Raw genomic sequence first — 13,322 nt, 5'->3', positions numbered from 1 at the left:
GAAGCTAGGGTTGTGGTACCCGAAGGGAAGAGACGTGGAACTGGTTGCTTATACGGATTATGATTATGGAGGGTGCAATCAGAGTCGGAAGTCGACTACAGGAGGATGTCAGTTTCTCGGTGGAAGATTAGTTTCCTGGCAGTACAAGAAAAACAGACATCAGTCGCAATCTCAACGTGCGAAGCTGAATATATGGCAGCATCCAACTGCTGCTCTCAGGTTTTGTGGATTCAGCAACAATTGCGCGACTATGGTCTGAATTTCTTACTCACTCCTATTTTAATTGATAACACAGCTGCCATCTCAGTAATTAACAATCCCGTGAAACATAGTAAAACTAAACATATTGACATTCGTCATCATTTCATACGGGATTGTGCTGAGAAGAAACTGATTAAGGTCGAAAAGGTCGATACGCTAGAAAATTTCGCTGATTTATTTACAAAAGCGTTTGATAAATCCAGATTTCAAAACCTAATTGAGCTGAACGGGATGATCAATCCCGAGTAACCATGTTTTTATTGTGTTTATTAAAAAAAAAAAAAAAAAAAAAAAAAAACGTCACTATTGCTTAAAATTAGTCGGTTACCTCAGTTTGATGGACATATCCTCGGATATGTTTTGGTCCTCGTTTCTACTTGTAGAGAATGAGGGTCGCCATTAACCAGACGACTGAAAGTGACCGGGGCGGTTATGATGTGTTTCTTTCTGTCGCTGAAAATTAGTCGATCATACTTAGTTAGAAGGACACATACTTGAATGTGGTCGGTCCAGTTGATCCATTGGATCTTCAGGATTGCCGTTTACCTGAAGGCTTTGACGTGATCGGGGCGATTGAAGTCAAGTTTTTTAGAGGGAAATGAAATTACTTTTCAAGTCTACTACTTCGTATGAAGTACCTTTGCTATGTTAAACGGAAAATTGATCCAACCATGGAAAATGATAGATATACTAACTTTGTGTGCTTAACTAGTGAAGTTATTAGGCTTAAAAGGCTTTAGGACAATCATTGTATGTCATGGTAACTTTTTATGGTGCGTAAAAGTAGATGTGATACAAACTAATTTTACTTGATTTTACGTGGAAACTCCTTAAGAGTTTTGCGTGTCTTCATATATATCTTTTCGAATGATAGGCAGAAAAGTGATTACCCAGTCATACACGAGCCCATGTGTGTTCTGATTCCCGTGAAGAAAGCGTTTCAAGACATTGCAGTGATCCAGATTCGGGACTTGCAATTGTTTATTACTCCGAAGTCTATAAGTATGTTTGTTAAAAAAAAAAAAAAAAAAAGAAAAATATTTTGAAGTTAATGTAACATATTAGTGATCATAAAATCAAGACTTCTCTATCTTAGAGTAAGAAGAAGAACGGGAACCAGAAGAAGAGTACATACAAGTTAATCAGACACTATGGGTCGAAGTCAATTCGGGGTGACTTGGGGAAAGCCAAATACGCTTTGAGGATAGATAGGAGGCATCAATATTTCTGAGTTGTTGCCCACTTAAATTTTAAGGATTAATTGAACCTAACTCGTATCACAGAAACGATGAAAACCACTTTAAGTTATACCTGCTTACAACCTGTCTCTATATGTCATAATACAGCTAAACATGGATCTATGTGACAGTCACGTAGTTAGTATGATTCCTGTTCGGATCTTTTCTAAAACATAGCAGTCCCTACCGAGACTGAAATTTGATCCCTTATACTTTAAATTTTTAAGTTTTTGTACTTAGATAGTTTTATGATTGTTTATCTGGTTACTTAGAATTGATCATGCTATTTATTTCTTAAAGGTCAACTGTTAAAATCTTAAGGGTTTATTTTTTAAATTTTAGGCGATGTTGTTGAATAGGCGAAGTTGTAAATAACTTCGCCTAGGCGAAGCTATCCGTAACTTCGCCTGTATAACATAACCTCTATATAAAGGATTTTAAGGTTCAAACTGTTCATCAGATATTCAGGCAAACTTATTAGAAATTTCCGGCGAAGATATATAGGTTTCCGGCGAACTTGATTAGTTTCCGTTTCGATCCTTTTTCTCAGTTTCATTCTTACATTCAAGGTGTGTGTTATCAATTAACCGTATATCCTAAGACAGTGGTGCTTTTCATAGGTCGTTTTGAACGGTTTCGTGACCTCGGTCCGGTGACCTTTCAAAACAGAGTTTTACAAACTTGTGTTACGTGTTCATGAACGATCTTTTCATCTAACCATCCGTAATATCATGTGTTAGAGTCTCCTGGATCGTCAAACTTTGCTGAAACATCGGATTCCGGCTGTTAGAATCTTAACAGTCGCCGATTCAGTTCAGGCGAAGTTAGGGTTTTCGGCGAAGTTATCCGCAACTTCGCCTGACGATTAATTGCGCCTGAGGCGAAGTTATCCGCAACTTCGCCTGAGGCTTAATTTCGCCTAACCCTTATCTTCGCCTGAGGCGATGTTGTGAAGAGGCGAAGTTATCACTAACTTCGCCCTGATCATTATAATTAAGATTAATTAGACGAACTTAAATATGAAGCGAAGTTGTTCCCAACTTCGCCTCACCTTTAACTTCGCCTATACAGGTTTGATCACAACTTCGCTACTAGTAATCAAGCGAACTTGTGTACAAATTAAACGTTTATCTAACTTGGTTCGTTTAGTGCAGATATGGCTGCTGTTGGAGGTGCAGGAGGTGCAGGTGATGACGGTGATGATCACAGACAGTTCTACCCAGCTCATAACCAGTTCATTACACTTGACCCAAATGCAAAGGGCGTGGAGGACTATCGGGAGATAATTACTTTTCTCCTGCGCTCAAGGATATTTCATGCTATAACCACTACACTGCCTATTTCCCTACCGAATATTGAAGACTTTTGGGAGACGGTAGAGTATGATTGCCGGGTTGAGCCCCCGGTTATGCGAGCCACCGTAAACGGTCAAGTTGTTCAGTTTTCCTCTGAACACATACGGGTGGCGTTGCAGTTTGGTGAGGAGACGAGGGATGACCCAACGGAGTTTGTTGCGCCATTCCGTGATGGGGCGTTCCTCAGGATGGGGTATTCTGGTCTCTTAGGGGACACTCAACGGAGGAAGGGATTTCTTTTAGATCAGTGGCGCTTCCTTATGCACGTCATGATCGTATGTATGTCAGGACGGAAGGCCGGAACTGATGGAATGGGTGCGACAATGCAGTTTGCTATGACTGCATTGACATATAATAAAAGATATTCTTTCAGCCAGATGATCTTTTACGAGATCGATCGACAACGAAGGGCTGTGGCGCGTGAGCGGTTTACTATGTATCCTCGATTCCTACAGATGATTTTCAATCATGTGGCTCCGACGCTGCCACAACATCGAACCGTTTAGTATTTGTATAATAGCGAGTCACTGTTGAGTAGTACTACTGGGTTTGACAAACCCCACCCAACTCTAAACTCGACGGCAGGTCGAGTGGGTGTAATCTTGGCTAACACATTTTCCATGGTTGTGGTAGACATGGTGGCAAGGCAATTGATAAACAGTCAGCTTCGGTGTCGAACACTTAGTAATACTTGTTTTATAGGCTAGCTACCTATCGATATATAATTGACATAACATTATCTGGTAACGCAAACGCAAACACTTAAACGCAAACATTTTCTTTATTTATATATGTGAACACACCAACCCTGTGTTGACACTTTTAGTATGTTATTCTCAGGTAGCCGAGGCGGGCGCGCGGTATAGGAACATGCATTTCATTGAATAAAATCGTTTTTGCAAACTTGTTTTTAAACTGTTATTAATTGGGTTTTAAGTCGTCCTGCGTGACGCAACACTTGGTTTATGAATTTACGCTTCCGCACTTATTTAAACTTAATGTTTCGTGGTTTGAAAACATTATTTATGGGGTTTGAATATAACTAATGATTCCGATCCTGTTAGTTCACACCCTCTGACGGTAAAACTTCGTTAGTGGATTTTGAGGGTGTGACAATCAGGTAGAATGGCCAAATGGGCTTTGAAACTGAGTTTATATGACATTCAGTATGAGCCTAGAACAGCTATCAAATCGCAAGCACTAGCAGACTTTGTGGCTGATTTCAGCAGTGACATGCAAAAGGAAGCTGATTTAGAAGTGCAACAACTAGAAGAAACCAAGGATCCTTGGATCCTCTTCACAGATGGAGCATCCAATGTAAGAGGAACAGGATTGGGCATATTACTGAAATCGCCACAGGGGGACATAATACCCTAGTCCATTGCATGTGCGTTTCAAGCCACCAACAAAGAGGCAGAGTATGAAGCACTCATCACAGGTTTACTTTTAGCCAAAAGCATGAGGATCATGTATCTTCAAGTTTATTTGGATTATTTACTTATAACTAACCACTTTAACGGCTCTTATACCGTAAAAGGTGAGAATATGATCAAATATTTAGAAATTGTGAAGGAATTAGCAAAATCCTTCGAATTGTTCAGTATAGTACAGATACCAAGGGAAGAACATGCTGGGGCAGATGCCTTAGCAAATTTAGCCTCATCCTTGAAAATTCAAGAAGATACGAAGATCCCAATCATCCATATACTCTCGCCAGCAATAGGAGAACAAGAAGTTGGGGAAATAACAACTGACAAACAAATCGTACTTTGGGATCCATTATCCTCCCAATTAAGAAGTACATTCAAACAAGGGAAATCCCAGCTCCCGAGAATCCCAAATCCTTCAAACTCAAGGTATCACAATATATTTTGTTAGATGATATGCTATACAGAAAATCTCTTGCAGGTCCATACTTGAGGTGCATCGAGGATCCTGAAATCCAAGAGGTTCTCAAAGACTTTCATGAAGGTGATTGTGGTAATCACACTGGAGGTAGAGCTCTGTTTTCTAGAATTATTAGAACAAAATATTTCTGGCCAACAATGAAGAGAGACGCCATGGAGTATTCAAAGAAATGTGATGCGTGTCAAAGGCATGCAAACATCCTACATCAACCAGCAGAACCTATGTATCCTATATCCTCATCATGGTCATTTATGAAGTGGGGGATGGATATTGTGGGTAAACTGCCCAAAGCACCAGGAGGAAAAGTATTCATGCATGCTATGACTGATTACTTTTCAAAATGGATAGAAGCAGAAGCTTTTGTTCAAGTACGCGAAAAAGAGGTGATATCTTTCATTAAAAGAAATATTATTACTAGATTTGGTATGCCTTCAGAAATTATTTGTGACAATGGTTCCCAGTTTATCGGGAAAAGAACCACTAACTTTTGTGACAGCTAGGGCTTCAAGATGATTACCTCTACTCCAGTGCATCCTCAAGCTAATGGTCAAGCAGAATCTAGCAACAAAATCATCATCAACAATTTAAAGAAGAAGTTAGGAACCAAGAAGGGTAAATGGGCTGAAGAACTGCCATATGTTCTTTGGGCCAACAGGACAACACCCAAGAATTCAACGGGTCAGACACCCTTCTCATTGGTGTTTGGATCAGAAGCAGTTATCCCTACAGCAATGGTGGTTCCTACAGCCAGAACAAGCATCCGTGATCCTGAGGTCAATAAAGAAATCCTCCTTGAAGATTTGGATACTGTTGAAGAACTCAGAGACCTAGTCAAGATCAGAATGGCAGCATATCAATAAAGGGTAGATGTGGCATACAACAAGAATATCGGGATCAGAAGATTTCAAGAAGGAGATTTAGTTTTGAGAAAATCCTTCTAATAAACAACCAATCCGGCTGATGGGAAGTTAGCACCCAAATGGGAAGGTCCTTATCTGATCGAGTCGGAGGCAGGAAAGGGGGCATATCATTTTCTCACTATGGAAGGCAACAAGTTGCCCAGATCATGGAATGCTATCCACCTCAAGAAATACTTTTTCAGATCAGGATCAAGTATCCTCTAAGGATCAAGGATCCCCAAAGTTGGTAATATCTATCTAATCACTTATCCTTGTAAATTTATATTAATTATGTAAGGATAACGTATTCTTAACATTTTTTTGTTTCTTCCAGGTTTTAAGTACCAATGCAGGAAATTAATAAGATGTGTAATAGTCAAGAGGTTGGCCACCTCTCCTTTTTATATTTAAGGTACTTTACTATTTTCCTTGGCCTAGCCCACGATTGGATATGACCCCCGATGGTCATATCCCATAAGGTTTAAAGGTTTTCACCTTTCTTATAAGTTAGAGTTTCTACACTCTCGCCTGGAGCGCACGCTATCCAACGTATAGTCCGGGGCAGCGGGACCAGTACACGCTTAGTGGCTGACAATTTTGTTTTCTTAGGCTATATGGAGGATCCTACGATTTATGGTAAACGTACCATACCACCGGTTTATAATGTTTTCACGTTATCTTACGTTTGGGCTAAATCCCGGTTTGGGCAAGTCCCCAGTTAACATTCGCATTTGAGCTTGTCCCCAGTTTTGGGCTTGTCCCCATGCTTGTCCTTAGTTTCACGGGCTTGTCCCCAGTAGACGGGCTTGTCCCTAGTTTCACGGGCTTGTCCCCAGTTTCATGGGCTTGTCCCCAGTTTATTTTATGGGCTTGTTCCAAGCTTAACGAGTTTAATCCAACTTGACATTATGAGTTGTTTGCAACAGATTTTCTAAGTTCATTATGAAGATCAAAACTTATGGATTCAAAATCCTTAAATTTCTTCTACAAGGATCACCGAAGGTTCAATAGTTATGGTAACTTAGGTCTACTTAGACCTTGTGGTATGATTTCTACTTTTAAATTCATATTGGTTTGGCTAGGATCCTTATTTATCTTTTGGTTTAAAGATTTAACAATCTTTGAATTATTTCTATTAGGATATTTTATCCTAAAATTTTAATTGTTTTTCTAAGGATATTATATCCAGAAATTTCTATAATCATTTTTTCTTAAGGATATTCTATCCTAAAATTTTTTACTCAGAATTATTCCTTAAAATTCTTAATAAGACTAAGGATATATCAAATAGATTTTCAAAATAACAAGTAGCAAAGCAAATAGTCAAAAGATTTAGATTATAATTAATATAAGTCACATGGACTTATCCAAAATCCTTAACCCGGATTTCACCACACTAAAGATGGACCATCCACCCGGGTTAAGTAAAGGTTACTAATTGTTCTTAAGATGCAGGAAAATAAAAGTCAGAGGAACTAAAAGTTTCATTCCCACAAACAGAGGATCCATCCACCTTCAGTACCCCTGAGAATTGTCTTGAGGATCTGTGATCTTCAAACCCTACTTACTACTATCTATTACAAACCACAACCATTGTTCATCAAAAACATCAACATAAAAAAATTAGGATCAGGCCTTGTCTTCTTTATCTTTCATCGCCCAATTAAGTTGCATCCTCACTCTCTGCAGCACCTGCTCCTTCACCAGCTTCAGCCACATCCTTAGCTCCGCTCGTACCAGCTTCATTCCCCTCAGACATCATCTCCACATCTTCCTCACCACCGAGAGCTGCCAAGGTAGTCTTCCACTTCTGCACGTTCCAGGTTGCCTTATCAAAAGCGGGATCATCGGCCTCCATCGCCATCTTGATCCTCACTTGCAGCACTGACCTGGACGCTCACATATTAGCCTCCTCCGTTGCCTGCTTGACCTCCTCTTGACGTTGGGCATCTGCTGTGGATACCTGATCCTCGAGCTGTCTCTTGAGCTGTGCCAAAACCTTGTCCTTGTTAACCACTGCATTCCCTAACCCAGACAACTTGTCGCTCATCTGACCCACGATCTTTTCATAATGCTCTATGAAAGCATTCATAGCCTGTAACCAATGAGAAGCAAATATTAATAGGATATTATATTCTTAAATTCGTTACAGCAGGATACATGATACTTACATTAAGGACCGTGTCATAGTGGGTTTCGGGATTAGAGGACCTTTTTCTCTTGGATGCAGCAGACTTGGCTCTTGTAGTTGCGGTCTTGGGTTCAGAACTAGTCGCTGCCTTCAGTGCTTCTTTCTTGATATCTTGGGGAGTGATCATGCTGTCAATATCTTCCAAAGAGAACTTGCTAGCGGACTTCTGAGACTTCTTGGCGCCTACAAAGGATAAGTATTTCCTCTAATTTTATTTACTTTTAAAATTATTATGTAAAAACTTACTTGACATGTCGGAGTCTGAAGAAATATCACAAAAGGCTTCGACGAATCGGGCTTGAAATGTCCTAACCTCGGTATCCAGTGCAAGGAACCGCTTTGTTTTCTCTTCCGTACCAGGTAATTTAGCCAATGAAGCAAAGTTTTCAACTGCAAAAGAAGACAAAATGTTAGATTAATCATCAAGGATCCTACCCTTTCTAACCCACTTTGAAGGAAGATCAGTCCCACCAGGTATGGAGTCTCGTCTCACGAAGAAAAACTGATTTCTCCAAAAGGAGTCATTCAGAGTAACCTTCAGCAGAGGATGAGGTTGTCGAGGCTTGGATTTAAAAAGGAATCGGGTTGGAACGTGGGTAGTAAGGGTGTACAGATAGGATAACTCGGGAAGGCCGAAATCAATCTTTACATCTTCTATAATCCGTTCGATAGTTCCGAACACTCACCAAAGCATTGGCATAGCCTGGATGTAGGATATGCCCGTGGAATCGAAGAAGCTTTGTGTAAAGGAAGGAAACGGATAACTGTAACCGATAAGAAAGGGGCAAGCCGGAAAACACACCCAAGTTTTGGAAAACACGTCACAAAGGATCTAGATTCCTATGGTCGAAAAAGGGTTTCTGGTGGAAACAAAGGGCGAAACTCATCGACTTCTGGGTCCGTGAATTTGCATATCTCAATAGAAGGGTTTGCTATGAGGCCTTGTGGCTCCATCTCCGACAGGTGAGAGTCATCGGAGGAGTGTTCGGAAGGATTAGAGGGGTGTAAAGAAGACGAAGTAATAGACATTATTATCAAAGAAAAAGAATAAAGGGAAGAAGGATAGCTGTTGAGTCGCTTGAATATGTGATAATAAAAGAAATATAGGACGGCATATATAGGCGGTTATGATTATCTCGAGGGCTAAATGGTAAATATTTATGGCAAACCGTCCCATTATCCAGATTTCGCAGAAAGTTTGAATTTCAAAATGACAGCTGCGTTCCACTATCACCCGCCATTTGGGGGGGGGGGGCAATTGTTAGGACTGATATTTTTCCTGTTGAGGATATGTTATCCTTGAAGATGTGTCTGGATCAGTTATCCTCCTGAAGAGGTCCAGAGCCGTGTCAAGGATTGAGGATCCTCACAGGTGGGTATTGTTAACGATTGTTTCACGTGTGTAGGTTATTGTTTAACAGGAGTAACAACTTTGTGACTTGGTCTACCTTAATTTTCGCTACTGGAAACTACCAGCATGTGGTCAATGAACGTTGGATGAATAGTGGAATAGTGGCGGATAGTTAGGACTTTTTGTTGAATGTATTTACTTTATAATTATCGAGATATGATCGATTAGGTCTCACTTGTACTCTCACACACACTAGAGCAGATTCAATAATTCTCTCTATACACTAGCTTACATTGTAATATCGATCACAATCTCCAACCCATTTGTAACCTTTTTTGATATTAATAAAGTGGTGATCGACGGGTTGTCATCACCCGGGGTTTTTTTGTTTTGATCTGAACAAGGTCAAAAGGTTTTTTCTCGCAACAAATCACTGTGTTCATTCCATTTTCGTTTATATAATTGTTATTGTCATCATAGCACTAGACCTCTCACATTGACAGATTTGGATACATTATCCTTATCTGATTTTTATCCAAAACAATTTTTAATTAAATTAAAAAAATATAAAGTTGACAAAAATACCTCCACTCTACACCCACCAACCATAACCACCTAGAAATAGTAAAGTTCATATACTTATGCAATATCATCCAATGCTTTTTTACACTTAGGAAAAGAAAAATAATAAATTAACGTTGCTTTGATGACGAATTGGTGGGTGGCGCTGGGTAGGTAGTGGATGCGGGAGTGGTGTGGGCGTATGTATCGGTGATGATGGTGACGAACTTGGAGTGGCAGTAGTGGTGGAATGTGATGTCGATGTTGTTTGTAGATCCTGCAGTGACACACATTGGTGGCAGCAACGATGAAGTATCATGGTGGTGTTGCGACAACGACAAACAATGATCATTGATTATGCCAACTATTTTGAACACTTTTATTTTAAGTTATAAGAATATAATTGTTGTCTATTTTAATCCATTGACTAATTTGAGTATAACGAATCTGTACTCTTGTTAGTTTGAGCAGCGAAGTATCCAACTCAAATCATTACCCTTTCATTAATAGAAAATATTAACTTTGATCATCTAAAAACCAATATTAGGAAGTGAAAACTTGGACTAAAAAATTAAAAGGTCTCAAGTTCGGATTCTATCTAAATTTAGTTTTACCATAGTGGCCTTTGGGCGGCCGGTTTTCTCCAGGCACACGAGATGGTACTTTTGGGCTACACAACCAATGGTGGAGCAAAGAATTTTTTTCCTACGTGTTTACGACTTTTTTCCGGCATCAAAGTTTTCTAGCCGGTTGAGTCATTTATAATGTTTGTAAATAATTTTTAAGTTTCTTTTTAACTTCTTATATTTTATAAAGAAATATTGAAAAACTTTGAACTAAATTTATCATAATCAATGAGTTCGAATATCTTTTTAAAATGATATTGGGTTCGTTCGTCAAAAAAGAATGAGTTCGTTTGTCAAATCGTACATTTTAGGCTATACATAAAACCGAAAATTGACGGGTTCTATGAAACCCGTTGACCTGTGAGACGTATACGTATGCAATATGCATAGTCTTTTTTACCATTGGGTTACCATGATGCGGCTCCTCCCACGGCTGGCTGGTCTTCTTAGAAGAAACCCCTTCCGTGTTTATCATCAACCCGTTAACCCGAACCAACCATCTTCTCCCGCCCTTGTCTTCGTTCCCGAATGTGATCAAATTCGATTATTATGATGTTGGGAGGGAGTACACGCTTAGGACGCGGGACGGGGATACTTATACCTGTGGTTTGAAGGAAATGCGGGACTCGTTTATTAAAAAGGTCGTGTATTCGTCCAGTCCGTCGGATGAGGGCGTGGATTATTACCTTGTCGCGATACTTAACCAGACGGGGGATTTGGCGTATTGTAGGAAGGGGGATGGTGTTTGGAGATTTGTAAGCGATGCGGAGGCTTATTGCGAGGATGTTGTGTACCATAAAGGGTGTTTTTATGCGGTCAGTAAGTATGGGACGATTGCGGTGTGTGATGTTACGCCAACGGATTTGCCAAATGTTAGTTTTATTCATACGCGGTTGCAAGTTGGTGGTGATATGCAGTATTTGGTTAGTTTGGATGAAGAGTTGTTGCTGGTGACGCGGTATTTGGAGCTAGGGTTTGATGTTGAACAACGTCAGCTTGATATTTTTTACAAGACGACTGAGTTTCGGGTTTTTAAGTTGGTAACTTTGAGTGACAAGTGGACATGGGAAAGTGTTGATGAGTTGGGTGATTGGGCATTGTTTGTTGGGGAGAATGCGTCGGTCGCGATTAGGGCTTGTGATTTCGAAGGGTGTGACGGGAATAAGATTTATTTTACGGATGATTATTCGGAGTGGAATTATGATGGGGCGAATGGTGATCATGATTTGGGGGTTTATGATTTGGGAGATGGGAGTGTTGCGGCGTTGCCTTGTTACCCGAGGAAGTTTTATGATGGGAGACGGTGGCCGCCTCCGATTTGGGTCACTCCGAGTCTAAATTGATGTTGTAAGTGTCTAATGTTGTGTGTGTTTTATGTTATATAGTTTCTTCCAGTGATAACCTTATGCATCTGTAACATAGTTTCGGTCCTTATGTTTGTTGGTTACGTGTATATAGTTTCGGTTTTCGTTTAGTTGGATGTGTATATGTAAATTTATGCAATGTCGTGTCCGGTTTTAACTATATAAATAAAAGACCAAGGGATTTAGGCCTGTTTAATGTAAAAGCTTGTGTTGATGCCTCAAATCAGTGTGTTTGCCTTTTTGTTGGTTGCTGTCTCTGTGTTGTTAGTTGGTTACTTGTGTACTTTTATTGGATGCTTGAATCAATATCATTTTGTCCGTTTATAGGACAAGGATGGTGATAATGACGTAAACGAACATTTGTGAACTTATATTATGGTGTTGGTTGATAAATTTGAATTATGATGGTCGAAGCCTTTTGTTCTTCTTTATAATTCTTAGTAGATTTAGACCCCGTGTATTACACAGGACGGGTCAATCTTTAAATTACAATTTGATAATATGATACAAATAAAAAACACAATTAAACATAAACAATAAGTACATAACTATGCGTAAAAATGTACTTACATATATACTTCTATCTATACTACATTTACAAAGAAGTTTTGACTTTACAATTTATAAATATTAAAAAAATCTCTTCGTATACAACATTTGAAGTTTTATCGAAAGTTTTTTCCCATCTTTATCTAATAATATCAATTTTAAGCCGCATTTGCTCGTTACTCAATATAATGCAACATACAGTTGTTCACTAAAAAAAACTGGACATCAAAGTACCAAACCAACCATAGAAAGAGATTGTCACTTGCTCATATTCATCGTCTTTGCAAAGCATACAATAATTGGAAATTTTCTCATTTGAAATTTGAGAGGATTTTTTTATCAGAAAGAGTCAAAGTAACTATATATATCAGAAAGAGTCAACCCGTCTCATCTGAAATTTGAAAGTATTTTTGTTTTGAATATAACTTTTTAATTTAATGATGTATGTTAAATATAAGTAACTACTTTATCTAAAATAGAGGAAATGGAATCAAGACCATTTAGTCTTGACTTACAAAACAAACCATTATTGTTAACCAACGATATTTCCCCTAGGTAAAGCATAGGATATATATAAATGAAACCTTTCTATATTCTCTCAAGCCATAAGATTGTTTTATTTGTGAATGAAGTTTTCTCATGCATTTGACCCGAATTCATGAGTATGGGTCTTACAAAACCCATATTATTATTTTCAAGTAAAAATGTATTCAACCATCCTTTCACGAGAACGACAAATTTTAGTAGATTTATAATATAATTAATGCTAAAGAAGATTGTATAAAAATTACAAAATACAAGGAGAATACTTTGATGGAAAAAGTTATTTCACGTAAGCATTTTAATAGATACATGTGTAAATGAAAACTATATAAATTGTAAAGTTTGATGGAAAAAAGTTCTCTCATGTAAACATATTAATAGATACATGTGTAAATGAAAACTATATAAATTGTAAAGTTTGTAAGAATTTTGCCCACCATAGGTAAACATACCACATTGCCCAACCCGAAAACTTT

At 38.7% G+C, this 13,322-nt stretch overlaps 1 protein-coding gene across 1 annotated transcript; it reads left to right on the top strand.

The window, feature by feature from the left end:
* Window positions 1-10,822: 10,822 nt before the first annotated feature.
* Window positions 10,823-11,961, top strand: LOC143601125 (F-box protein SKIP23-like). The gene has a single exon (XM_077078617.1). It carries the CDS (start codon window positions 11,008-11,010, stop codon window positions 11,731-11,733), a length of 726 nt encoding a protein of 241 aa, XP_076934732.1. The 5' UTR covers window positions 10,823-11,007; the 3' UTR covers window positions 11,734-11,961.
* The last annotated feature ends 1,361 nt before the right edge of the window (window positions 11,962-13,322 follow it).

Source organism: Bidens hawaiensis, unplaced genomic scaffold, assembly GCF_021521415.1.
Source record: "Bidens hawaiensis isolate Kalapana, Puna unplaced genomic scaffold, B.hawaiensis_p1.1 tig00055706_1, whole genome shotgun sequence".
Classification (NCBI taxonomy): domain Eukaryota; kingdom Viridiplantae; phylum Streptophyta; class Magnoliopsida; order Asterales; family Asteraceae; genus Bidens; species Bidens hawaiensis.
This window is presented reverse-complemented; position numbering and strand designations above follow the sequence as displayed.

Coding starts and splice junctions, on each gene's coding strand:
- LOC143601125 (XM_077078617.1), top strand. CDS start 11,008: ATGCGGGACTCGTTTATTAAAAAGGTCGTGTATTCGTCCAGTCCGTCG.